Source organism: Corvus cornix, chromosome Z (genome assembly GCF_000738735.6).
Source record: "Corvus cornix cornix isolate S_Up_H32 chromosome Z, ASM73873v5, whole genome shotgun sequence".
Classification (NCBI taxonomy): domain Eukaryota; kingdom Metazoa; phylum Chordata; class Aves; order Passeriformes; family Corvidae; genus Corvus; species Corvus cornix.
Window position 1 is genome coordinate 63727103 of NC_046357.1, and position 25572 is coordinate 63752674.

General features: G+C 38.0%; 1 protein-coding gene and 1 long non-coding RNA gene across 5 annotated transcripts in view; one reads left to right on the top strand and one right to left on the bottom strand.

Annotated features, from left to right (window-relative positions):
* RFX3 (regulatory factor X3) overlaps nt 1–10816 on the top strand; it is a 110147-nt gene extending 99331 nt beyond the window's left edge. For all 4 annotated transcript variants that reach the window (XM_039566878.1, XM_039566877.1, XM_039566876.1 and 1 more), the window contains 6 exons: nt 1811–1908; nt 2182–2331; nt 3805–4013; nt 5002–5155; nt 7249–7291; nt 8195–10816. In XM_039566878.1, the coding sequence (XP_039422812.1) occupies nt 1811–1908; nt 2182–2331; nt 3805–4013; nt 5002–5155; nt 7249–7291; nt 8195–8433 (893 nt within the window). In that variant the 3' untranslated portion in view covers nt 8434–10816. The remainder of the gene's footprint in view (nt 1–1810; nt 1909–2181; nt 2332–3804; nt 4014–5001; nt 5156–7248; nt 7292–8194) is intronic.
* Nucleotides 10817–19390: 8574 nt separating this feature from the next.
* Nucleotides 19391–24552, bottom strand: LOC109143657. Its single transcript, XR_002043964.3, has 2 exons — nt 23256–24552; nt 19391–22132 (listed from the first exon to the last, which is right to left on the bottom strand). It is a non-coding gene; the product is annotated as an uncharacterized LOC109143657 (long non-coding RNA).
* Nucleotides 24553–25572: the final 1020 nt, after the last annotated feature.

Consider the following 25572-nt stretch of genomic DNA (forward strand, 5'->3'; position numbering starts at 1 on the left):
TATGAGTAGTAACACTTAATGATTTAGGCCATTTACTTTGCACCATGCTTATCATGCAAAGATCCTTTGAAAGGGTTCAGATGAACTTAACAGTTCAAGGATGTAGGTACGTAAGGTTTTGGTAGTGGCTAGATGTGTACTTAAGGATATGAGAAAAAATCTGTATTTAATGTATCTCCAAAGCTCATTAGAAATTCATGGTTGTTCTATACAATAGTGATGCCTGATTAGCTACTTTAGCTATTTTATTTCTTCAGAACTTAGAATTCCTTTTATTTGTTCCCTTTTCTTACTAGTTAAAGGTCTTTCTTGAAAGGCCTGAGCTGCTTTTCTATATTTATTTTTAAAGGAGATCAGCATTACAGTGATTGAAATAATTTTGTAATATATATACTTGGGTAAAAAAGAGTAATGAGAACATTAGAGGTGAAAAAGCAGTAATATTTTTCTTAAATGTCTAAGTACCATTCATACAGTATTTACATTATTGCTTCCATCTTGTCCTGTAGGTAAGAAAAGATGAGTGAATACATAGTCAATTAGTAAGTGCACAGAAATAATTTACAAAGCAGCACAAGTGAGCTAGAGGATTGACAGGGTTGAGGAAAAAAGCTTGTTCTTCATGTGTAAACCCTAAAGGACAAAAAAAAAAAAAAAAAAAAAGATAACAGGGCTGAGCTAACACAGATACTTTGTAAGATCAAATTGTGGTCAGCTAAGCATCCAAATGCATGGTGAGTTATATAAATTGCCAGTATGGGTTCTACTGCTTATGACTGCAAGTTTGAAGACATGTGAAAAAGATATCACAAAGAATACAATTTCTTTTTTAGTAAATTTACATTTCTGGTAGAAAGCTTTATTTTAAAAAGGTATTATTTAAAAAAAGGTATTATTTCCTTAGGTTTTTTCCTCTTCACTTTTGTAGTTGCATTCATTCTCTGGTAGTCTTCAGAAACCTGTAGTTTTTTCTTTTTGTCTCCTACTTTTTGCAGCAGTTTGAGTGTTGCACTGTTGCATTGTTATGTCAATGTGCAAGGGTTAGGTGTGGGAAAGCTGGGTTTTTATCACTCAGAAGACATGATTTTATTTTTTCCAGGTACAGTTCCTTGGGACAATACTTCCTGTCTTCCTCTTTTGAAAAATTAAAACTTCTGTATTTAGTAATGCAGAATACTGTAGGAACTTCTTCAGTGTCTCTCTAAATCTCTGTTAGCCACTCAGCATTTCTGTGGATGGTATAGAAAAGAAACAAAATGCACACAGATTTCACAGTCATTTGAATAATTTCACTTTCTGTCAGTGAAACACTCCTATATCTTGCTTATTGATGACATCCTTAAGCACTGCATGTGAATGGAATTTGTTCTTTAAAACTGATTTAAGCAGCACTATGACATGGTTTAAGATTACTATGGACTTACTTGAGGAAACTGCAGTGTTCCTATAAGTGGATTTTTCCCCAGACTTTTGCTTTTTAAAAGAGGTGCTTAGGTAAAATGGAAAGTGGAAGTTTGTGATGGAAATTTAGTGTTGTTCTCCTATAGGAGTGCCCAAAACAATACTGCTAAGTCACAAACTTCTTTGGAAGATTGTCTGGTGAAGAAGTCAGAAATGCTTATTAAACCAAAACTAAAATAATTTTTGTGTAATCTTTATCTCAGTGAGGCATTTTGAACCCAGACTAAATTTGTCTAGTAAGTAAATGCAGCAGGCCTGAAAGTTGAGTACAAGAGTTCTGAGGATGCAAAACATTTCAAAACAGGTGCACTCCTTTCTTTTCATTCTCTTTTTATTCTCCAATCTATAGGTGCCTTGACCCAAGCCATTCGCAATTTTGCAAAAAGCCTTGAAGGTTGGCTTTCAAATGCCATGAACAATATTCCACAGAGGATGATACAAACCAAGGTAGATGAAACTATTGAAGTATTATTCTTGCAAGTGGCAAACCAAGTGGGCAGTAGCATCTAAAAGAAGCAGCATTTTCACTTTAATGCTGAATTTCATGTTTAGCATCAAGCTTCAGATAGTGGGAGAGGAAATAACATTATTTGATCTGCTACATGGTATAATTCAAATATGAGGACTCATTAATATAAACTGTTAAAATGAAAGTAAATACTCAATCTGTGGAGTTAATCTATAGAGTACAATATTTAAAAATACTAAATTTCTTCATAGGTTGCCGCTGTAAGTGCCTTTGCCCAGACTCTGCGAAGATACACATCTCTTAATCACCTGGCTCAAGCAGCTCGTGCTGTGCTTCAAAATACTTCTCAAATCAACCAGATGCTCAATGATCTCAACCGTGTTGATTTTGCCAATGTTCAGGTAAAATTTAGTTTTGAATAGCAGAGGATTTTAAGTGTTATTTCCTCTGTGATTTTGAACATTATTGTTAGGTGTCATTCTATGAAGAAAGTAAAGTGCTAATATTTCACTCATTCATATATGTAGTGATTCAGTCCAAAAGTGACATTGCTTTAGGAAAATAAGAGCTCAGAACCATTACCTGATTCCATTTACTCTCTTGAAGTGCACGTATTCTTCCAAGTTCTGTGCAAATGTAGAGCAAATACTTTCTTAGAATGGGTACCATGAATCGTGTCTTACTAATAGCAAAAATGATATTTTAGGATTAGATCTCAGTAGCATATCTTCTGAATGTCTCTTAAAGTTATTAAATGCCAGCATTTTCAGTAGAGACTGTCTCCATTATTTAAAACCCCATACACGAGTTATGTTTTATCTAAGTGCCTGTGCTAAAATTTACAAGATCTCCTGAATAATGGATTAGATTAGTATGATTAGAACCTATAGAGCATAAATTATGTTTTTACTAAGAATAATTTCTCTATATGTTTCTGCTTGTCTGAGGAAAAATACTGCTGTCCTTTTGGCCAGCAAAGTCAAAGGTTTCAGATTCTTGGTAGTTCTGTGTTTGTCTTCTTTGTGAACGAGTGTTTTAATATACATGTTAATACTCTTAACAGAAATCTAGTCAAGAGTTCTGGACCAAAGATACAATATATTAAGTACAGTAATATGTTGACATGGATACAGAGTCTGTGAATGAGGTGTTAACTTGGCACATGACAGCTAGAGTTTAAATGGAAATGGCTTGCAGTTAGTGAGCTGTCATTTTTTTCTCATTTTCTGAATTGAACAGTTAGCTTTATTTAAACTTGGTAACACTGACTAAATTGCTGATTATTGTATGCATACTGTGTTTCTCCACTTGTGTGCAGCTTATGTTTATGTAATGTGTCATCTATTACTGCCTAGAATCAGCAAACAACAATCCTTGTTTGTGTACAAAGCTTCTTTTATAAGATGATATAACAGGATTTGTCTTTAAGCTTAACTTCTTCAGAGCAAAAGGAATGTTGCACTTGATTTCTCGCTACTTGTTTTATTACTTTAGTCCCCTGCATTTGACTCTTCCTGCTTGCCCTGCCTGACATCCCAGAAAAAAATGACAAGTTATAAGTATTTCAGTAGAAAAATGACAAAAGTGGAAGCCTTTTTTCACAAATGAATGTAGGAAACTACAACAAACTTTTGTTGCTTACATTGCTTGTTCTAATTCCTTTATTTGATGTCTGTTCTTTTATGCTATGCTTTCCCCACCTATTTGCTTTCAACAAAACTACAATAGCTGTAAATAACAACTACTTCGTAGTCTGTCTAGTAAGTGGGTCCAGTCTCTTTCATCCATTGAACAGCCTAATCTTTGAGATACAACTACATTCTGTGCTTTGGCTTATGTATTGTCAATTCAAGATCTGCCATGTGCTATAACAGGAGCAGGCTTCCTGGGTGTGCCAGTGTGATGACAACATGGTTCAGAGACTAGAAACAGATTTCAAGATGACTCTTCAACAGCAGAGCACTCTGGAGCAGTGGGCTGCCTGGCTTGATAATGTAATGATGCAAGCATTGAAACCGTATGAAGGAAGACCCAGCTTTCCTAAAGCAGCACGGCAATTTCTGTTAAAATGGTCTTTCTACAGGTAGTATTTAATAGACTTTAAAACATTCTAACTCTTCTATTATTTGCTGAACTGTGCATTGTACTGAAGTTGGCAAATCTAATATCAAACAGTGGCTTGGTACATCATGAAAAATACGGGTTTTTTCCAGAGTACCTCTGCTATTAACCTTGAACTCAGGGCTATTGGCAAATGAACAGGGACCTAAATGACCCTTGTTTATTGCTTTAAAAAGCATCTGAAAATGAATGCAGGTGTCGTTTTGTCCAGAGTTAGAAACATACTATGATTTTTTTTGGTTAAATAACTATGCAATTATTAAGCCACTATTTTTAGCATTACTTACTAAAACATTGTGGCATCAATGTTTATGAGATAAGAAAGACAAAAGCTGTTTTTAATATATGGAAAGAACATTAAGACAAGCATTCCATGTTAGCTGCTTATTGAAACAGTTATCAGAGTAAACCTTGTTCTTTGAACCTGACTGTAGCAACTGCTTGCTAAAGATGCCAGAATTTGTTGATATAATATGAACACACAACTCTATCGTTTCTGAATTTTAAGTTTCAAAGCTATTTAAATTCTGGCAATTAAAAGCTTTGTCCTGGAAAGATTGACACAACAGACACCATTTAAGGAATAGTTTCTTAAAGAACCAAATAGTTTTCTTACCATTTTAGTTGTTTATGTTTTCAACAAAGGTTCTTTCAAGTTAAGTTTTACACTTGCTCAATTATTGGTAGTTATGCATAGGTCAAAACCAAAACCAAACAAGTCTGGTTATTTCTTACGTGGTGTCCAACAGTACCTTCAGAGAAAGGAGAGAAGCAAATGATTGCCCTTTCCGGTCATCCCTTTCCAAAGACACCATAAATCAGACGTTTGTGGACACTGTTGCTTTTGAGAATATTGGTTTTGAAGTGAAATGTCTGTCTACACGGATAAATGTTAAAATGGCTGTGACATATAATACATAAACATATATATATTTTTTATTTTTGAATAGCTCAATGGTGATTCGGGATTTAACCTTGCGCAGTGCTGCTAGCTTTGGCTCTTTTCATCTGATCCGCTTGCTTTACGATGAATACATGTTTTACTTAGTAGAGCATCGTGTTGCTCAGGCAACAGGAGAGACACCTATTGCAGTTATGGGAGAGGTAAGATAATATGTAAGAGACTAGATTGATAGATTTAGTGATGATTTGGAAAAAGTGTTTTTTAAGCATGTACGTAGAATGGTAGGATGTTCTGCAGTATAACAGTAGACTGAGTTACAAATATATACAGTGGTTTCAAACTTGATTCACTGGTTCATTGTCAGAGTACTAAAATCACACTGAATTCTTAAAATCAATTATTTCTAAAATAACTTACTCTTTTACAAATCTGCACACAGATTCATGTGCATAGTTTGAAAAATGTTGATCAACCTACAACCATTTTCCACTCTTTGAGACCTGAATATTTTATGTGTAAATAAAAGAGCATAGTAATAGGAAAATGTTACTTTTGTGGATCCATTTACATGCGTTTGCACACATAATTCCCACACAAAATGTATACCCTCTTTGACATTAGAAGGCTGGTTTACATGCAGAATTTTGGCTTGTACAGTACTGTTCACATACCAGTGCAGACATACATAGAGGTTTGCAACACATTTGATTTTCATACAACGGTTTCAAAGACTATTGGTTTAAAAAGCAGATCTAGAGTCTTAATTCATAACAATAATTTTATACTCAGCTATGGCATCTACAAAGCAAAGTCTTTCTTATCCCTCTTCAGTAGTTCATCTGACCTTTAATTTTGAGTGACACAGTAAGGAAAGCATGAATTGTTCCCAAAGAATTATGCTTCAAAGTTGCTGGAAAATGGATATATTTGAATATATGCTAAATTGTTAATAGGATGGATTTGTTGCATTTTTACACTTGTGAGTCACTCTATCATGTTCTGTGTTACCTATAAATTGCAGGTAATTTTGCTAGTTGATTTGGCATCGGTTGTCATTCTTCCCACAAGATATATTGATAGATTTATTACATATTATAAAGAGATAATACACTTTCAAGAGAAATTGGAAAATGTCTCAGCTTTCTTTGTCAAATTATTCTATATCATGTGTCATGACATGTTTCAGAAAAATTAAATAGTATTTCTACTTAGTAGAAAGGCCCACCATCAGTATACATGCTGTTATATTTCTTGCCTTACATTTGCAGAAAGTATTACACAAGTATAGGTACTACATTCTTCTTGTCTCTGCAGACTTTATATCTTAGACATAAATGTAGCATAGAGTTTTCTAAAAAGTTTACGAGACTGAAGATGGAAATACTATGAGGAAGTAAGTATTGCAAAACATTTGGAGGTGAGGGGCAGAATAGAAGTTAGATACATTAAATGTGTGTTTTCTTATGTTTCTGTGTATTCAATGGCTGTGACTGAAATAAAATGAGGAAGATTACAGTGCAACAAGCACTGTAAGACAGTATAAACTGGTTGCAGCTGAGAAAAGCATTCTCATACTTCTCCCTTCCTCTTCTTCCACCCTTGGACATAGGTATTGGCAAAATTCTTCTGGAAAAGACTGGTACCATCATTTATGGTTAGAAATGTATCTGTCTAAACAATGTGCTCCTTTCATTTGATATCCATTGGTGGTGTTTTACTCTTCCAAATTTCACACAAGAGAAATGGAGAAAGGAAAGGGAAGAAGGTTTCTAACTTACACGCAACTTCTTTTAAAAGGTCTGGATTTTGATGTAAATCAGTTATCAGGTTATAAACCCTTTCTCAGCAGTGCCTTTCATCTACCTTACAGGTAGATTAGCAACACTGCGGCACACCTTCATTTTTGTTCCAGCACAATTAAAATGGTGCCTGGGAAATTTTAAAAAGAGCTTTTTGTTAAAATATTGGCAGTTCAGAATGAATATCAATTATAATTTATGGCTTTATAAAACTCAGAAATAGCTCACTTCAAACAACAAAGGCCCTGATGAAGCAATCTTTAAAAAAGGTTGTTCTAATTTTTGAGGGTTTACTTAGTGATAATTGTCTTAATAAGCACAAGACTGAAATGGAATGGGAAATTGCTCTGCTATGGATGTGGCTGCAGCTAAGATTATTCATTTGAATGAATGCAACTGTCAAACCAGTGGGGGACAGATTTCCTACATCATAGATATTCTAAGATCACATTTGCTTAAGACTGTGTCCATTTCTCTTATTGTTTATTTTGCAGTTTGGTGATTTAAATGCTGTGTCCCCTGGAAATATGGATAAAGGTAAGCATTTTAGTATCTCCAGGGTCTAATTCTGTGTAGAGCTAATGTGTCTCTGAGCAAAATAAATCTTTATGTTTTAAAAACACAGTCAAACAGAATTTAGAGTCGTATCATCCTTTAAAGAGCATGTATATGTTGTATGGATACATTGATATAATACAATAGCTATGTATATAATATCACACATAATAATGACTGGAATATTGTAGGTTTGTTTTAAAATAAGAATATTTAAAAGATGTTTATTCTTGTCACAAAGGAATATCCAATTTTAATGCAAATTTTGTATTATCTAATAGGACAGAGGAGGGTAGCAGCTGTGTGAATTAAAACAAGAGTATACTTATGGATGTTTAACTGTAGTGAATGTTTTGCTATGTCAAGAAGCAGAATTGTATGCAAGTAGTCAGGGAGAAGTTAGTTCCTTACAATCCCTTCATGCCATATTTTGACATGCTTTCTTATACTGATTGCCTGAGTGATTTGAGGTGATTTGACCTCAGAACATTCAACTAGTGAGTATAAGAATGTTTGTCAAAATTTGGATCAAGTCACCCCAACTCTTCTTGCCCCTGTTTCCCTATCTGTAACTAAAAGTAACAACTCTTGTTCATCATGTTTAGGAAATTAGGCATTTTCCAATACGAAGTTAACATTGATTGTTAGACCTTTTGAGATTGGAATTGTTTTTTCCACAACAACAGTGCATAGCTCAAGGGATCAAACCTGAGTCTGTTTATCTATTTGAGATAATAGTTGACTTTTTGCCATTAAAATGTTAATTTTCAGTTTGTGCTTTATCAGATTGCTCCCTTGTATTTCAACTATTACTTGCAAAATAAAGAGCTTTGTATTAGAAGCTTTTTTCCTTTGTGGTAGTTACATGCTGGTATGTTTGTGCAGATGAGGGCAGCGAAGTTGAAAGTGAAATAGATGAAGAGCTGGATGAAAGTGGAGAACCACAAGCCAAGAGGGAGAAAACTGAGCTAAACCAGGCATTCCAGGTGGGCTGCATGCAGCCAGTGCTTGAGAGTGGAGTACAGCAGAACCTCCTGAACCCAATTCATAATGAGCACATTGTTGCAACTACTCAGACTATCAGGCAATGCAGTGCTACTGGAAATACATACACTGCAGTCTAACATGAAACCTCCCCTGGCCTCCAACACATGCCCCATTGCATTAGCCTTTTAGGTTTAATATGAAAAAAAGAAAAAAAAAAAAAGAATAAGTCCGAAGGTTGACTGTTGTCAAATGTAACTGTTCTGATCATAATTTTGTTGGAGTTGTTCAATGGAATGGATGTATGTATTTTGCCAGGTCTGTTTAAAAAAAAAATTTTTTTGTAAACAAAATCATTTTACATTGGCCACTCAATATGAAGAGGTTTCTTTGTATCAAATGCAAGGAAGATCTTTGCAAAGTTTAATGTTAATGTTTCGTCCTCTTATAATAATTTAATTTTTTTCATAGTTTAAAAATATTTTAATGTTAATTATTAGTTATTATGCTGATTTCGTATAGATAGGTTTTTAATTAGATGCACTTCTGTGAAATATCAAAAGAACTATTTTCTTTGATTTACACTGGAGGCATACTTATTTGACAGCAGATGTATCAAATTTGTTATAAAAGGTGCTTTTCATCGTACTACGAGAAGACACTATTTTGATAAAATTGTGAGTATTCAGGGGGATTTTTTTGTAATAATGCTGGAGGGTTGAGAAGATCTCCTAGTTTCTTTCTGTAAGGAAGAAGCTGTTTAAATGACAGAATTGTATCAGAATGTGGTAATCTGTATGGCATAAATGTACCTAATAATCTGAACATGATGTAAACAATGCAAGCTTCGTTTAAAATCAACAGTTTCAGATATTATTTGCATACCAGTTCCTCTGTTTTGAAGACTACTGATTCTGTGTCAGGCCACTGAACAGATGCTTTTGATTGTTCAGTGGCACTGTAGTTGTTAGAAACTGAAGCTAAAAAAAAAGTGACTTGATTATTCTTAATTTTAAGTGTATGTGCTACTTATGCTGAACTGGACATACAGGAAAACATTCCATTTGAATGACTTTCTTCTATTCCAGGTCTTTTCCTACTAGTGGTTCAATCTGCTGCTCTTAGAAAAGATGATTTATAGAATGCAAGGAATGTAGCAACCTGCATCATTTTCCTTTCAAAAACATTTCCTTGTTGGTAAAGTGGATTTAAATTTTTACAAAAATTAGACAAGGCAGTGTAACTGGCACACCTCACTTGTACTTATTCCCAATTGTGTAGAATTTGAATAGGTGGCTAGATGGACCATTGCCATTTAAGAATGTACATCAGGGATCATTGTACCTCGGCTATTACATGGTGCCTTAAACAGAACTGAAGCTAAGACTTAGTACTTTTTGTTATTATTAACTCTTAAATTAATTCAACAAGGTGTGCCTGTCATTTTCAAATTCCCTAAGAAGTAAGGACAGGTTACATAGCCTTCAAAAGAATAAAAGGATTTTTTTATTATTAAATGATTTTAATATCCCTCTTAGAGTGACAATAGACCTATTTTTTCTCGTTTCTAGCTGGATTTCACTTTAATACAAATAAAATTTGCTTGGGAATTTGGAAAGCAAAACTAGCTTTAATACCAACTTCAAATGTCAAAATAGATTGACCATAGTCCCAAGCATGACTATATATTTTCTAAACCCTTGCCTACTTTTAATTTTAAAAACTAAAAAGAAATAAATGAGCAGGTACATAATGCAGTGCATGTTTTCAATTTCTATATTTTGTGGTGTATCAGCCAGATATTACATTTTAATGGTTAAATAATATCAGTTTATAGAGACCATATTAATTGACATTAAAGAACTCAAGTTTTTCTTCACAAACATTTCATTATGCAGACACACGAATTTGCTACACTAAAGTAGTGGAATTAAATAAGAAAAAAAAAAGCCAAAAAATGAAGGAGAACACAAAAAGATTGACTTTACAGAAAAGACTGTAAAAAAATTAGGATTTTTTTATTCTGGTTTATCTCGTGTGTCTGCAAATGACTTTAAAGTCATATATACCAAATGGGAGAAGAGCATGTAAAATGGAAGTGTATTTATAGCAAACAAGTTTGTTGCTAGAGTTTACATATGCTCCAAATACAGCTGCACATAAACTAAAATGTCCTAACATTATTGGTGCACAAAAATAAATTTTAATTCCTTTGCAGAATTGTGAACCCATCCAGCTCATTCTGTGTAGGCATAATTCCTACTAATGTCAGTAGATGGCTTTTGCCTCAGTAAAAAGTAAAAGTGAGGTTTATATTCATTATTTCTAAACTCATAAATGCACTGAATCTCATTATAGATTTTGTTGTCACATATATCGCTCAGTGTGTCCTGATTTTTCCTTAGAAATCAGCACATCTGTACCCTTCACCAAAAATGCTAAAACTAAGCTGTGATAAATATTTACTCCCCTTCATTGTGCATTATAAGATGTTTACAAGTAAAATAAAGTGAAATAATTCAACTTTTTTTTCATTTTCAGCTTTTTTTTTTAATACTGTAGTACTTGTTTCAATTTTTGTGTTGGTTTGTGTTTTCTTATCCTTTCTTGGTTTAATGCTGAATTTGTTGTTGCTGAGAAAAGAGTACAATTGTAAAAGGTAAATCTAGATTGCTAAATATGGTGGGACTTGAGTATCTTTCATTATTTAGCTCTCCACTCCACTCAGTTGTCACAAAGTAAAAACCAAAACTGAACAAAAATCTGAATACAAGAAATGGAATGTATTTCATAGCTTCTAAAAACAATGAATTATCAAGACAAATTGGAACTTTCACACATTCAGAAAACTGACTGGAGTCTGTATTCTTATGCTTACATTCTAAAGATTTTACCAGATTTTTTTAGAGCATCTTACTGTGTTGTAAACTTACAGATTTGGGGGTCTTTTGTTTTGTTTTTCCTGAAGTTTTAATCAAACACTTAGATAAAACATTTTGCACACTCTTGCTGTTTAATAGTTGGGTTTTAGTAATCATTGAAGTAGAGAGATGCGGATACCTCAGTGTGTATTCTGTAATGTGTAGCGTGCGGCTGCATTGCCACACCAGCTCTGGAGTCTGTTGTCAATGCTATGGAGAGGTGTAGCGTGTGTCCACAGGGTAGACATTATGAGAGTTGACATGATTTATGTGTTTTATCTAATCTTGAAATGGAATCAAGAATAGTTATTTTAGAGGCATTTCCCCCATTAGCACAGAATAGCACAGTGAACAGTGTGGGGGAAGAGGTCTTGTTGAACTACCTTTTCAAAGCACAGGGCCCAATTTTCAAAAGTTTTATATTTGTTAAAATTTTTTGTTACATTTTCATCTTTCTTGTGGTGAATCAGTTTTGAAGCATCTTTTTTCTTTTTTTCAGTTTTTTTTCTCTTGTACTGTAGCATGCTCTAAGCACCTTCATTTTTAAAAAGTTCCATAAAAATTTGGAAAATAGATGTTAAATTATTTGCCTATAAAATGATGATTTACAGCATTACTGCCTTTAGTTCAAAAAAAAAAAAGAAAATAATGTTCTGTCATTCAGGAATGCATAGGTCTATATACAAATTTAATTTAAAGCGAGGTATTTTTAAATATCTGAAACACTTTTTTTTTATCTTGTTTTCCCTAGGAGAAATGATCTGATATCTTTGTCATTCTCACCAACTGACATCTGCACTGTTTAGAAAAAAATTCATGTTAGAGATGCTCTGCAATCCAATTTAATTCAGAATGCTTTTACAAAACAAAACCAACCACTGAGAGCCATAAACGTGCTGACAAAAACCCCAGGTTTATTAGTAATATAAGTATACGACAATAATTTTAGAGTTTAAAATACAAATTTGAGAGAGTAAGGTGAATTTCTGAAAATTGGGCCCTTGTCACACTAACAGGACATGCTCTTTGTATACGGTTTAAAGCAAATTGATACATGGAATTCTAGTATCTCTGCTAATTTGTTTGGTGATTTAACACTGACAATAAAAACTGGAATAGAAGCATAAACACACAGTGCTTAGTTCTAGTATTAGGAAATTAATTTGATATAATGCCTTGCATTAACCCTTTGAGCATTGTAAGTAACATGATGGGAACAAAGATTTTTAGATAATTTACCTAGTCCACTGAGCATATACTTTGAAATAGCTTATAGTGTTGTAAATTTTTTTTAATTATGTCTAAAGTAAATACTTGCATACTATATGGGGATGTTTTTTTATTAATAGGGGGCTCAGTAGATGTAGGCAAAATATTCATTGCCATTGATATGTACTGTGTAATAGAAAACAGTACTTCAGCTCCCTGGTTTTCATAATTGCATATATATACAAAGAAAATCAAACATGATTCTACAGATAGGAAGTTGTCTACTTTAAGATGCCTTTAGAAGATAAAGGTTTAGAAAATATATTCAGCTATTTTGAAAATCTCCTGAGATAGATTAGTATTGGAATACTCTGGTACTGTAAAAGAGAAATCTTTAGGATTAAAAGAAGGTTTAGTAATAATAAATTTTGCAGAATATTTGATGTGTTTGCATTGAAATTTTTGGCAGTGTTTGTGAGAAACAGGAACAAAAAGTGCACAATTATGTTGATATTCCTTTTAAAACTCAGTCACTGCAATAATGACTAGCTAGAAGATGAAGGTATTTTATTAAATTTCACATACAAGGGTACAGTTTGGATGGCCCTTACTGAATGTCAGAATTTTAAAAGCAACCTAGAAATTGCACAAGCAAATATTTTTAAAAACCCCTTTTGTTCTTACAATTACTGCTTACAGGAACAAGGGAACCGAGTGTAGCAGCAAGTAAAGATTCTTTTAACTTAGAGATACTGATGCCACCTTACTAAGTGAGAATACAGTACATTTTCTACTGGTTTCTTGCAATATCAGTCAGCAAACACTAAAGCAGCTGTACTTATTTAAGTCTCGCTGAGGGCAAAGAAAAAGGGTATCATTTAAAGTTATTTAAGGGAATTACGTCAGTAGTATAGTGCAAGTAAGTTGTAAACATTTTTAGTCAGTTAATGCAAATTAATGCATAATTAATTAACATAAATGCAATACTCAAAGGGTTTTTATTTAACAACTTTTTTTATTCATAATTTACTGTAAATGCTTCTGAGTTTGCATGCCTTGATCATTGCTGCTAGTGATTTTATGTGCCAGTAGACCTGAGTTTAATTTACAAGTTTAACTAAGAAATAGTAAAAGCCACTTACAAAGTGACTGCCTAGTGTTTGTTTGAAGTAAAATATGCCTTAGTTTGAAAATGATCATTTTAACTCTTGTTTTATTCCAATTTTTTTCTCCTTCTCCTGTTGAAAAAAATAAATTGGCATTTTGGGATTGGAAGCCCTGAGTAGTTAAATATTTGGTAAGAATTGTTCTTGGAGATTGCTCATTAAGGCTGAAATACACTGTAGAAAACAAGGCCCAGAAAAAGCCTGTGGGCATCAAATGAGCCTCACTTAACACTAATTCAGGAAGATGTTCTTTGTATGTTCCTAAGCACTTTCTTGGTTATGGTGCAAACATCTTACAGGAATTTTCAGTTCTAGATTAATTTTACTCTGAAATAATAAATGTCTTTTTAGGAGGAATTTAGACTTCAGAGGAACAACCTTGAATGGATTGGTTTTTAGCAGGAACTCAGTTCAATTCTTTCTGACTCACTGATACCAGCAAAAGCTTTTTACACAAAGAATATTTAATGGGTTCCCCAAGTAAAGTTTCCTTCCATACAATATTAAAGTGACTGCCTTGTATTTGAACATTAGATACCCATCTTAAAGTAACCCAGTTAAGCAATTTAAAGTATGTTGGGAAAATATCACTTTGTACCAAAGCAAGTTGCCCATCTCCACTCATAGCCACTGAAAATTTGGATTTACAGTTAATAACCAATGAGGCTGTTAAAGAAACTTCGAGTGCCTTTCAAAAACTTGGAAAATTGTGCCTGAGGTGGTAAACTTTAATTAGGTTAATTCTAGAGCTACCAATCAGTAATTTTGTCATCACTCAGGGCTTTCTTACCTTCTAGGAAACTTCCTTTGTTGCATTTATTTTATACTGTATTTTTTTTAAGTGCCATCATTTAAATTTCACTTAGTAAGTGGCAGATCACATTATCCAGTCCCACAGCACAGAAACATCATAACACTAGGACATATTCAAACTCTTATTTTCCAGTTGACTGAATATATTATGTAAATGAGGTAAGCAACTTTTTGTAGATTGTATGTGTGAGATAATGTAATGTTCTTTTCCAGTTTTTGGGCTACAGTTGAATATACTTTTTAATTATTTAAAGAAGACATCTTTACAGAATAACGTGATGGTTTTTTTTGTATAATGTATTTGATTTTGTAAATACGTATTTCCTGATGTGATTTTTGTGACAAATGCTAAATCTTTTAGTATATAATGTCCTCTCAAAACTGGCAGGAGCTAAATAATAGTTTGTTGGCAATTTGTATTGTGTACTGTACAATAACTGGGGACCTTTTATAATTATAAAAATATATATTAACTTTTAGTGTGTTGTATAAAAAATGACTGGAACATACTAAAGACAGTAGGATTTTTCTGAATATTTCAGACTTGAACTCAGGCTAGCTTTCTTGTGTTTTTCAAAACAAAATTGTGTCTTGTCTTTTAAAATCAATAAATTTGTTTTCTTGTTACAAACATATCTGAATTGCTTCAGTTTTTATATAACTAGATATTTTGGACTGTGGTACCGATGATTTTGAGAGAAAAATTATTGCATTTACACCTTTGAAATAAGACCACATTTTTTTATTTGAAAACAGAACTAAGTAACACATGTGCCTCAGATAGCAAAAAACCCCAAGTATTTTGAATCACAGAACTGTTAGGGTTGGAAGGGACCTCTGGAGATCATCTAGTCCAGATGACCGTCACCTAAGAAGTGTCTGTTCAACTGATTTGCTGTCATATTCCCAGTAAATAGAGACTGTAATATACTTATTCATTTCAGTGTTAACAGTAATTTTCCATTACAGACTTAGGTAGTTAGCAGCTAACAGTGAGGGGGCGTGCAGACTTTGGCCTCCAGGAATTAGTGGTGTTAGTTTGGTACCAGCAGAACCTACTTCTGCAATTTTTGCTCTAAATATTCTGCAATATGCTAATGTGTTAGATGTTTTGACAATTTCACAAAACATAGTTGAAGGCCTAATCTTACCAGTTCATGTGGTCTCTAGTATGTGTTGCAGGCTCAATGTATGTTTCATATTATGTTTCAAATAAAGAAATGCTGAATTTTATTTTAATGGGGGAGGACCCACCAAGTAACAGATGCTAGAACATTAAAATAAAAATTGGATACCAAGATTAAAACAGGTATTTCACACAAAACTGTGGTAAAGGTAGAAGAGTTGCATCCTGAAGCTTACTTTGCTCAGGATGTTCAGCTGTAAATTATGGTCCACTCGTTGCCTGTTCTTTAATTTCAAATAAAGACTAAAAGCTCAGTATAGTACAATACTGGTCCCTGCATTGTATCTTACCAAACAAGACTACAACTACACCAGGGACTAGTTGCAACTGAAGAGTCATGGAATTGTCAAGGTTGGAAAAGACCTTCAAGATCACCCAGTCTAACCATCCACTCAGCACTACCCTTGTTACCCCTAAACTACTAAACCACATCACCAGATCCAGATGCCTCTTGAACAGGGACAGTGACTCCATCATCTCTGTGGGCAAACTGTTCCAATCTCTGACCACCCTAACAGTAAAAAAGTTTTTCTAGTATCTGAATCTCCCCTGACTCAGCTTAAGGTCATTTCCTCTTGTCCTCTCACTGCAAGCACAGCAGAAGAGATCAACCCTCACCTCACTGGAGCCTCCTTTCAGGCAGTTGTAGAGAGCGATGAGGTGCACCCTGAGCCTCCTCAAGATTAATAAACCCAGCTCTCACAATTGTTCTTCATATGACATGTTCTAAAGCTTTCACAAGTTGTGTTGTCCTTCTGTGGGCACACTTCCGCACCTCAATGTTCTTTTTAAACTGAGGGGCCCAGAACTGAACACAGGATTTGAGGTGTGGCCTCACCAGTGCTGAGTACAGGGGGACAATCCCTGCCCTGGTCCTGCTGGCCACACTGTTGCTGGTACAGGCCAGGATGCCATTGGCCTTCTTGGCCACCTGGGCACACCCTGGCTCATGTTCAGCTGCTGGCACCAGCACCCCCAGGTCCTTTTCCTGTGGGCAGCTTTGCAGCCACTCTGCCCCAGCCTGTGCTGCTGCCTGGGGTTGTTGTGAACCAAGGGCAGGATCTGGCACTGGGCCTTGTAGAACCTCACACCACTGGCCTTGGCTCATTGATCCAGCCTGTCCAGATCCCTCTGCAGAGCCCTCCTACCCTCTAGCAGGTCAACACTCCCACCCATCTTGGTGTTATCTGCAAACTGACTGGGGGGACACTCAACTGCAACAGCCAGATCATTGATAAAGATGTTAAACCTGACCATTCCCAAAAAGAGCCCTGGGGAACACCATTGGTGACTGGGCACCAACTTGATTTAGTTCTATTCACCACCACTGTGGGCCTGGCCATCCTGGCAGTTTTTTACCCATCAAAGAGTCCACTCATCCAAGCCACAAGCAGTTTTTCTAGGAGGATCCTGTGGGAGACGGTGTAAAATGGTTTTACTCAAGTCTAGATAGACAACACCCACAGCCTTCCCCTCATCCACTAAGCAGGTCACTTTGTCATCGAAGGAGATCAGGTTGGTCAAGCAGGACCTGCCTTTTGTAAATTGATGTTTTCTGGGCTTGATCCCCAGGTTGCCCTGCATGTGCCACGTAATGGGGTTCATGGATCTCTTCCATAGGCTTGCCCAGAACTGAGGTAAGACTGACAGTAACAGCCCTGTAGTGGCCGGGATCATCCTTCCAACCCTTCTTGCAGATGGGCATTACATTTGCTAATTCCCAGTCAGCTGGAACTTTTACAGTAACCAGAACTGATGACAGATGTTTGAGAGTGGTTTGGCAAGTTGTTTTACCAGTTCCCTCATTACTCTGGGGTGGATCTCATTGGGGCCCATAGACTTGTGAGTGTCTAATTGGCACAGCCGGTCACTAACCATTTCCTCCTGCATTACGGGGGCTTCACTCATCTTCCCATCACCAATTTCCAGCTCTGGTAATTTCTCGAGCTGTGTATCCCAAGGACAAGTGGGAATGATATTAAAGACCAAGGCAAAGAAGACATTAAGTACCTCTGCCTTTTCCTCATGCCCTGTCACTACACTACCCTCTGCATTCAACAAATGATGAAGACACTCCTTAACTGTCCTTTTGCTATCACTGTATTTACACAAACTTTTTTTCTTGTCTTGTAACTGTTGCTGCCAAATCAAGTTCTAGCAGGGCTTTGACCCCTCTAATCTTTTCCCTACATGATCTTGCAACATCCGTACAGTCCTCCCAAGTTATTTGACCCTTCTTCCAGAGATAACAGATTCTCTTTTTTTCCCTAAGTCTTCTGTTTAACCAAGCTGATCTTCTTCCCTGATGACTTGTCTCTCTATACAAGGAGACAGCCTGATCCTGAATATTTAACAATTCCTTTCTAAAGCACATCCAGCCTTCCTGGACTCTTTTGTCCTTCAGGACTGACTCCAAAGGGGCTCTGTCAATCAATGTCCTAAACAGGCCAAAGTCTGCTAGATGGAAATTCAAGGTGGAAGTTCTGCTGGTGCCCGTCCTTACTCCACCCAGTACTGAAAACTTAATATTTTGTGGTCTCTCTGCCCAAGAAAGCCACCAGCCACCACAGCACCCACTAGTCTTTCTTTGCTCACTGTCATGGTTTAGGCCCAGACAGCAGCCAAGCCCCACACAGCCACTTGTTCATTCCCCCACCAGTGGGACTGGGGAGAGAACTGGAAGGGCAAATGGAGAAAACTTGAGGGCTGAAATAAAGACAGTTTAATCGGGAAAGCAAAAGCCATGCACACAAGCCAAGCAGAATCACTTATAAGCATGATGCCATATGGTCTGGAATATCCCTTTGGTCAGTTTGGGTCACCTGTCCCAGCTGTGTCTCCTCCCAACCTCCCCGATCTCCCATGCACCCCCAGTCCCCTCCCCAGTGTGGCAGTACTGAAAGCAGAAAAGGCCTTGGCTCTGTGCAAGCCCTGCTCAGCAATAACAAAAACATCTCTGTATTATCAGCCCTGAGTTCAGCACAAATCCAAAACACAGCCCAATGCCAGCCAATATGAAGAAAGTTAACTCTACTCTCGCCAAAACCAGCACAGACACAAAAAAACCAGGTGCAGCAGGGCATCTCCTCTGGTAGGCTCTTTCACCAGCTCTGTCAAGAAGTTACCTTCCACACACTCCAAGAACCCCCTGGTCTGCTTCCTCTCTGCTATATTGTATTTCCAGCAGACATTTGGCAAGCTGCAGTCATACACAAATAAAAGGGCAACCATGAGACTTCTGCCAGCCACTTGAAGAATGGCTTATCTGCCTGTTCAGCCTGGTTGGGTGGTCTGTAACAGACTCCCACTATGACTTTGCCCTGCTGATCTTCCCCCTATCCTTACCATAGGCACTCAGCCTTGTCGTCTTCATCATAATCATCAATTTCAATACAATCACTCCCTAACAGTGCTACCCCATGCTATTCTATGTTTACAGAATACTCCTAATTGGTTTGCTAATTGAGATGAGGCTTCATTTTCTAGCAGGTGCCTTGCTGAGACACATACATGGGAAAACAATCTGTAGAGGGACATTGTCCCTAGAGGGATCTCACACCAACCAACTCTTGATAAAGCCAACAGCCTGCATTGCTCAGCTCTTTTACACTGACAGTGTTACCAGGAAAACCCTGCAAAATTCAACCTCTGTTGCTGTTCATATTAATTGAACTGATTTAATTATGAAAGTTTTGTTCACAGTAACACAGATCCACAGATCCAGACCTCAAAGCATGTAGCATCTACAGCTAAAATGTAGGAGAAACTTGAAAATACTGGGTATTGTAAAAAACCAGGAGTGTAAGAAAGGTAATAAATTATTTTTATTACTTCTGTAAGATAATTATCTGCACAACGTTAACGTCAAATAAGTAAGATACATTCTACATCAAGTTATTTTAAGTGTATTTAATTTGACTTACCTAAAGCATTCACTTTAATTATGTAAAATCACATAGAGCCTGCAGTAATCCAGAGCGCATCAGTTGCTTAATTCTGTATCAAGGTCTATGCCAAAAACCACATGAAATATAAGCCGGTTATTTTTCCACAAAAGCATCTGACCAAGGCAAGGAAGAAACCTTGATCTATTTTTGGCACTATTAACATTATGCTAGAGAGAGTTTTTATTCTGACTTGATTCTGCTGGTCTCATTCAAAATTTTGCTAAATCCCATTGTACATGTACTTCCCCAATACATTAGCTAACCTAACATGTAGGACTTTCCGGTTCAAAAAACAGAACAACCCCTTCTTGACCGGAATGTTCTAGTGCTGACATTTTATTCTGAATGTTTTGTAAGCAGAACTGTTCTAGAAATGAGTAACTCTGTGTATAGGCATTTGCCACGGGCACACTGCGCACAAGGTCTGCTGCTGCTTTTATGATCAGAGTTCATGGTAGATGTTGTAGGTCAGTACTTATTTAGTAACTTAGTTGTTAATAAAACAGACATATTTTCAGACATCTAGATGGAAGAGGTATCAAAAAACTGCTGTCTCAAGCTCTGCAGCTGGATGTTACCCTTCCCCAAAACAGATAATGTCCTGGCAGAGTGTGTCAGAAACAGCTGAAGAAGCTGCTATAGCACATGCTGAAGTTAGGATCACAAATTGTGTCCTTGCAACACAGGCATTGAATTTACTGGTCCATGTGAGTGACATGGTGACTGTTTCTCAGAACAGTAGCAAACACTTCATCAATTTATTTCCCTGGTCTTCAATGGTTCCTAATGCTGAAGAAAAATTTAGACTTCTCTTCTTCCTCCAGTTTCACCCAAGAAGTCATACAGCCAAAATCAAAAGGTTCAATAATTAACAATGCAAAAAAATGGGACAGCCCTAATCATCACCACATAAATGACAGCATTCCCTTCCTGCGTACTTCTTGGTGGACCATTTTGTGTCTCTCTGGGAAGCATAATTCTTCTACCTGTACACTTTACCTCCATCTACTTATTATGCCAAATTCAAATCCAAGCTTAACTACACCAACAAGTAGACAAAAAAAAAGCCTTGGTTTTGGATGTTTCTGCTGACAAACTTGCCAGAATAACCAACCATATCTATGCTGAATAATGTATCCCAATCAAGCTTTTTTTGTCTTTTTCCTATTAAAGAGAATTTAGTTGATTTAAATTTCCTTAAAGTGTGGGTGGACTTGGATTTTTGTTAAAAATAAAAAAGTGGTCAAATAGGTAATTCATTATAGCGAAATTCTGTTGTGATGCCTGAAGGGGAAAGAACTGGTCTCCTTTAACACCACCAGATCTGATACCATTAAAGCCACTTAGCAGGATTGTGACTGTACTTGCTCTCGACTTTAAAAGGAATGAGGCACTGCAGAGACAGCAGTCCAGCTGGGAATGACTGTGAAATTCAAACCTAATTCTGTGTTACCGCACAGGGTATGCCTGTAGAACAAACACTGGTTGATCTGTTCTAGCCTTCAACATCAAAGCAGCAGCTCAACAATAATGTTTAATAGAACATACTGTTGCACCTCTAGACTTAAACTTGGTTCTAACTATAAAATATTTGCTTTAGCAAGAGATACTGAAAATCTAGTGTTTATAGCATTAGTGGCAAGCTAGTTGGTAGCATTAACTTGATGTTACTGATACTGCTGCCTTTGTTGATGGCCAATGAAAGACAAAACGGAATTAAAAACTGTTTTCCTATTACTTCCACAGATCAGTTTTGAAACAAAAATGGTGCACACACAATAAAGCATTCACAACAAGGTAGCAGTTTCAGGTGACCAACATCTTGTATAGTGTTTAGTGTCAAATTTTGATGGAATTCACCATATGAGGGATATGGTAACGACTTGTTTGAGCAATAATCCTTGAAGTTATTTCCTCAGATTCTTGAATAATATCATAGTTTAAACAGACTGATGGAGATCAGGATAGGAAATGGATCAGAAATTACAATGGCAGAACATAAATTGATACTCACTTGGTTTTTTTTGCTGATTCACCTAACAATTCAAGGTGTGCATTAAAGGCTAAAAGGAATGATCAAAATTTCCTGTCTTCAGTAGTCCAAGTTCACACTAGCTGTTGTTCAAATTTATAGGGACACAGGTGGGTTTTTTCAGACACATTGTCTTCTTATTTGGTTTGATAATTAATGCCTTCAGAAAATACACTTGCCCAGTACACATTTTATAAAGGGCAGCAATGCAGAAATTATTTCAGACCTCTTCCCCGCATGTACCCTGTTCTCCTCTTCCCTCCTCAAAACCACACATATTTGGTTCAGGAAGCAAGCTTGCTACATTACACTCACTGTTGCAGCTAAAAATTACTGTACCGGAGCCACAGGCATAGAGCTGTTCAGTAGTTTAGTGGTGCTGCCTGAAGCTGGAACCAAGGCTGCAAATCGAAGCTGAGGTGGTAAAAGCAGCAATGGCCATCGCCTGAAGTTGGCCTCTTCTGTGGGACACACTGTTTGTCTTCTATGGGTGTGAGAAGTTGCTGAGGACTAGGTGGTCAGTGTCACACTTCTACTGAGATGAGGTAGTCATCCAGCAAAGCTCCTGGTAAAGAAAAGATACTCTTTTGCCTTGTATGTGCGAAAAAACTTACCCCTCCAAAGTACCCTTGCCACCATCAGAGCATTGTGAGCAACGGCACAATCTTGCCTGTTGCTCCATTTTATTACTGGTGCGTCATCAGGTTCTCTCATCTAGGAGAGGTAAAATCTATCTGCATGTCACTCTCCTGCTTATCCACTAGACTTCTGCAACTCTTAGCTGGCATTTGCCCTGTATTCAGCTACTTATGGTTACCGTCTTCTGTGCTAAACAAATGCAGTGTTGCCACATCTGTATTTACTCAACCTTTCACTGCAATAATGAATTTGACAGTCCAGAAATCTCCGCTATTTGGACTAGATGTTAATTAAGAGCCTGTGGAATTCGCTTTGGCTGTAAGTAATCCTGTTGAGTGCCTAAGCACTTACTGTGTGCAGTAAGCTATGCACCTGACGGCACATGCAGACAGCCTTGCTCCTCCTTCATACAGGGGTAACATCAAATTCCCTCATAAGAATGAGGAACTTATTGTCATAGATGACCTCTCTCAGTCATTAGTGCAAACAGAGGTTCAGGCAACATGTGTGCCACTTCTGTACATTTTGTGGCTAAAGCCTTGCTCAGAGGAACAATTCTCTGACAAAGAATTCTCTATGTAGATGGAGATCATCGCTTTGTACAACTACATGGTACTTTGAATGCAGTCAGTGTGGGTACATCTGCTTCCTTTCCAGGCAGGATAGCCCAAAAAATTATTTGGGTCCAGACAGTACTGACATACCTACACAAAAAAGTCTGGAAACCCAGTGAGCTGAGGCCACGGTACTTTTAAACTCAAGAACACTTCTCAAATATTAATTAACCTTCCTAGTGTATTTTTGACACAAAGGAGTGCATACGAAAGTAATTAATAGGGTTTGGGTGGTTTTCTTTTTCCTTTTACCACGACGGGGCGGGGGTGGCACTACCTAACTCCAACAAAAACCACACAATCCAGGAAAAACTTTTATAGCAAAACAGCGACACCCACTGCTGGATATCACAGTAACGCCGTTACGCTCGAAAATAAAGTGAAAGGGAAAACGCCAGGGAGGGGAGAAGCCAAATTTCTAAGGGGTTCGCGAACCTTCTCCCTGCATCGCTGCCAAGAACCTCAGGTTCCGGTCTCAACACCGGGCTGCCCCCAAACGCCGTGGTCTTTCAGCAAGGAGAGAAGGACGGAGGGAGAAAGGGTCTCACGGTGTCACCGCCTCCTGGCCTCGCGTGCGCCGCTGCCTCCCCTGGGCACAGCGACACGGACAGAGGGGACAGGCAGGAGGCGCGGGCTCACGGCCGTATTGTCTCCGCAGCCGCAGCGTTGAAGCGTGGAGATGCTTCTCGCTACGGGGGAGCTGCCGGCGGGACTGCAGTTCGCAGCCCCGGCCAGAACGTCCTGCAGCTGGAGAGAGGAGGGCGCGGACGTGACTGTGACACTCGGGTAGGTATCGAAGCCCCTCGTCTTCTTCTCCCGCGCATCGCCGCCCAGGGCTGGCTCCGCAGCCCGCTCCGCCGGGAAGCAGCTGGCCCCTAAAGGGCACTGGGCACTTCTTGCTGACGGCTCGGCGGGAAGAGGTGCTGTGGGTCACGGGCTGTCCGCACCGCACGCAGCCCCTGTGCTGTGCGAGAGACTCCCGCCGCCTTCCCTCGCCTTCCCCAAGTGCCGGCTGCGGCCGTGAGCGGGGCCGAGGGGCACCTGGACCGCGTCTCTCCCGGTGCGCGGTGGCTTGGGGCTCGGCGCCTGCGCCGGGGAACGCCGGGGTCGGCAGCGGCAGCCCGGGTCAGGCCGGCGTCAGTTCAGCTCTTGGAGCAGCCCTTGTGGCTTGTGCGAGGGGCTTTCCTCGGGGCGGGCGTTGGTGCTGGTGAAGAAGATCCAGCTGGCACTCGGAGGAAGGTTAGGCCGGCAGCCGCTGGGAGCGCGACCCCGCGGGGCGCTGCCCCGGCAGAGCTCTCCCGGGAGCGGGCAAGCGCTTCTCGGCTGTCGGAAGCTGCTCCGTCGGGGAAGGGTACAGACTGGCATGTCAGGATCGTTTCTCCTCCGTGTTCTTGAGTTTGTAACTTCAGGCAGGGATGGTCGGAAGAGGTCTTTCCTCCTTACCTGAAGGACAGAGTCCACTTCCTATGGAGCTAAGTGGGAGAGACAAAACAACCAGCTGGAAAGGGAAGGAAGTAATGGAAGCCAATCTGTAATTGTATGAACGTAACTACGTTTGTTTTTCTGCTGCTGCTGCTTGTTAGACTGCTGTGCTGAGAGGGCAGCAGAGTACAAGAGTGCCTTGGGACGCAGTGTGCTCCTGGGAGAGTCCAGACTGGTTCAGAAGGGTAGTGCTTACCCCTGAAGCAATTCTCTCTGGCTCTGCTATTTGTAGGTAGACTGGCTTAAGACGCACGAGTGATGTCTGCATGCACACGTTTACTGACTTTCTTGAAAGCAATCTTTCTTTCAAATTCGTGTCTTTACAGAGTAATAGCACAGCTGACATTTTAAAATAAAACGAACTGCTTGAATCTGAGAAGATGGTGAAAAAAACCCCACCTGAAATAGGTGTATGTATAGAAAGTAATTAGAAATGCCCTTCAGTGAGGTAGATGAATGAGACCTATCTTGAGCTGTTCTAGACATGCAGTGCTTGTTGTGGCTTTGGTTTTTCAAAATTGATCTCAGTAACTTCTGAAAGGATTGATGGAATAGATGTTTTACAGTTGTGCTTGGTTTTTGGTCAGCAATGTAAATGAATCAGTATTAGTACTGGCATATGAACTTGTGTTTTCAGTCATCTAATGTCATTTAAGAAGGCATGAGTGACATAAACTGACCACTAATCACAGCTGATACGGGCTTCTGTCTTACACTGTATTACTTAGAAGACTGATCTGTAGTTAATGTTCTCTTGGTCTTTTCTTTTATACACACATATTCTTGCATGTGAAAGAAAGGCCTGCTGGAAGCAGAGGGAAATTCAAAATTAATAGTTTGTTGGTTCAGGGATTTTTTTATATTAATGGAACAGTTCACATAGGACACAACTGAAAACTTTGATGATATAGTGTGGGTATATTGTGTTTTTTGTGTCCAACAACACTGGGCTTTAGTTTAATAACACCACATATGAAAGTTTTGGATGAGGGTGCAGTGGTGTGTCCTTGTTGCTAAAAGAGGGGAATGTTGCAAACCTGTTTTGAGGTGCAGGCTGTCTTCTTTCTTCTTCTCCTTTCATATGAAGATGTTCAAGCTATGCCCTATCACACCCTATGGGTAATGCAAAACTTTTTAATGGTATCTGGTAGTTCAGCAACTTGATGCTTGAATACTTTGTGTGTTGGGCAAGAGAAGAAGTCTGCAAACAGCTAGATGGTACAGCCTATTATTAGTACTGCTAATGTAGTGTGTTTTTCTAGCACTAGTA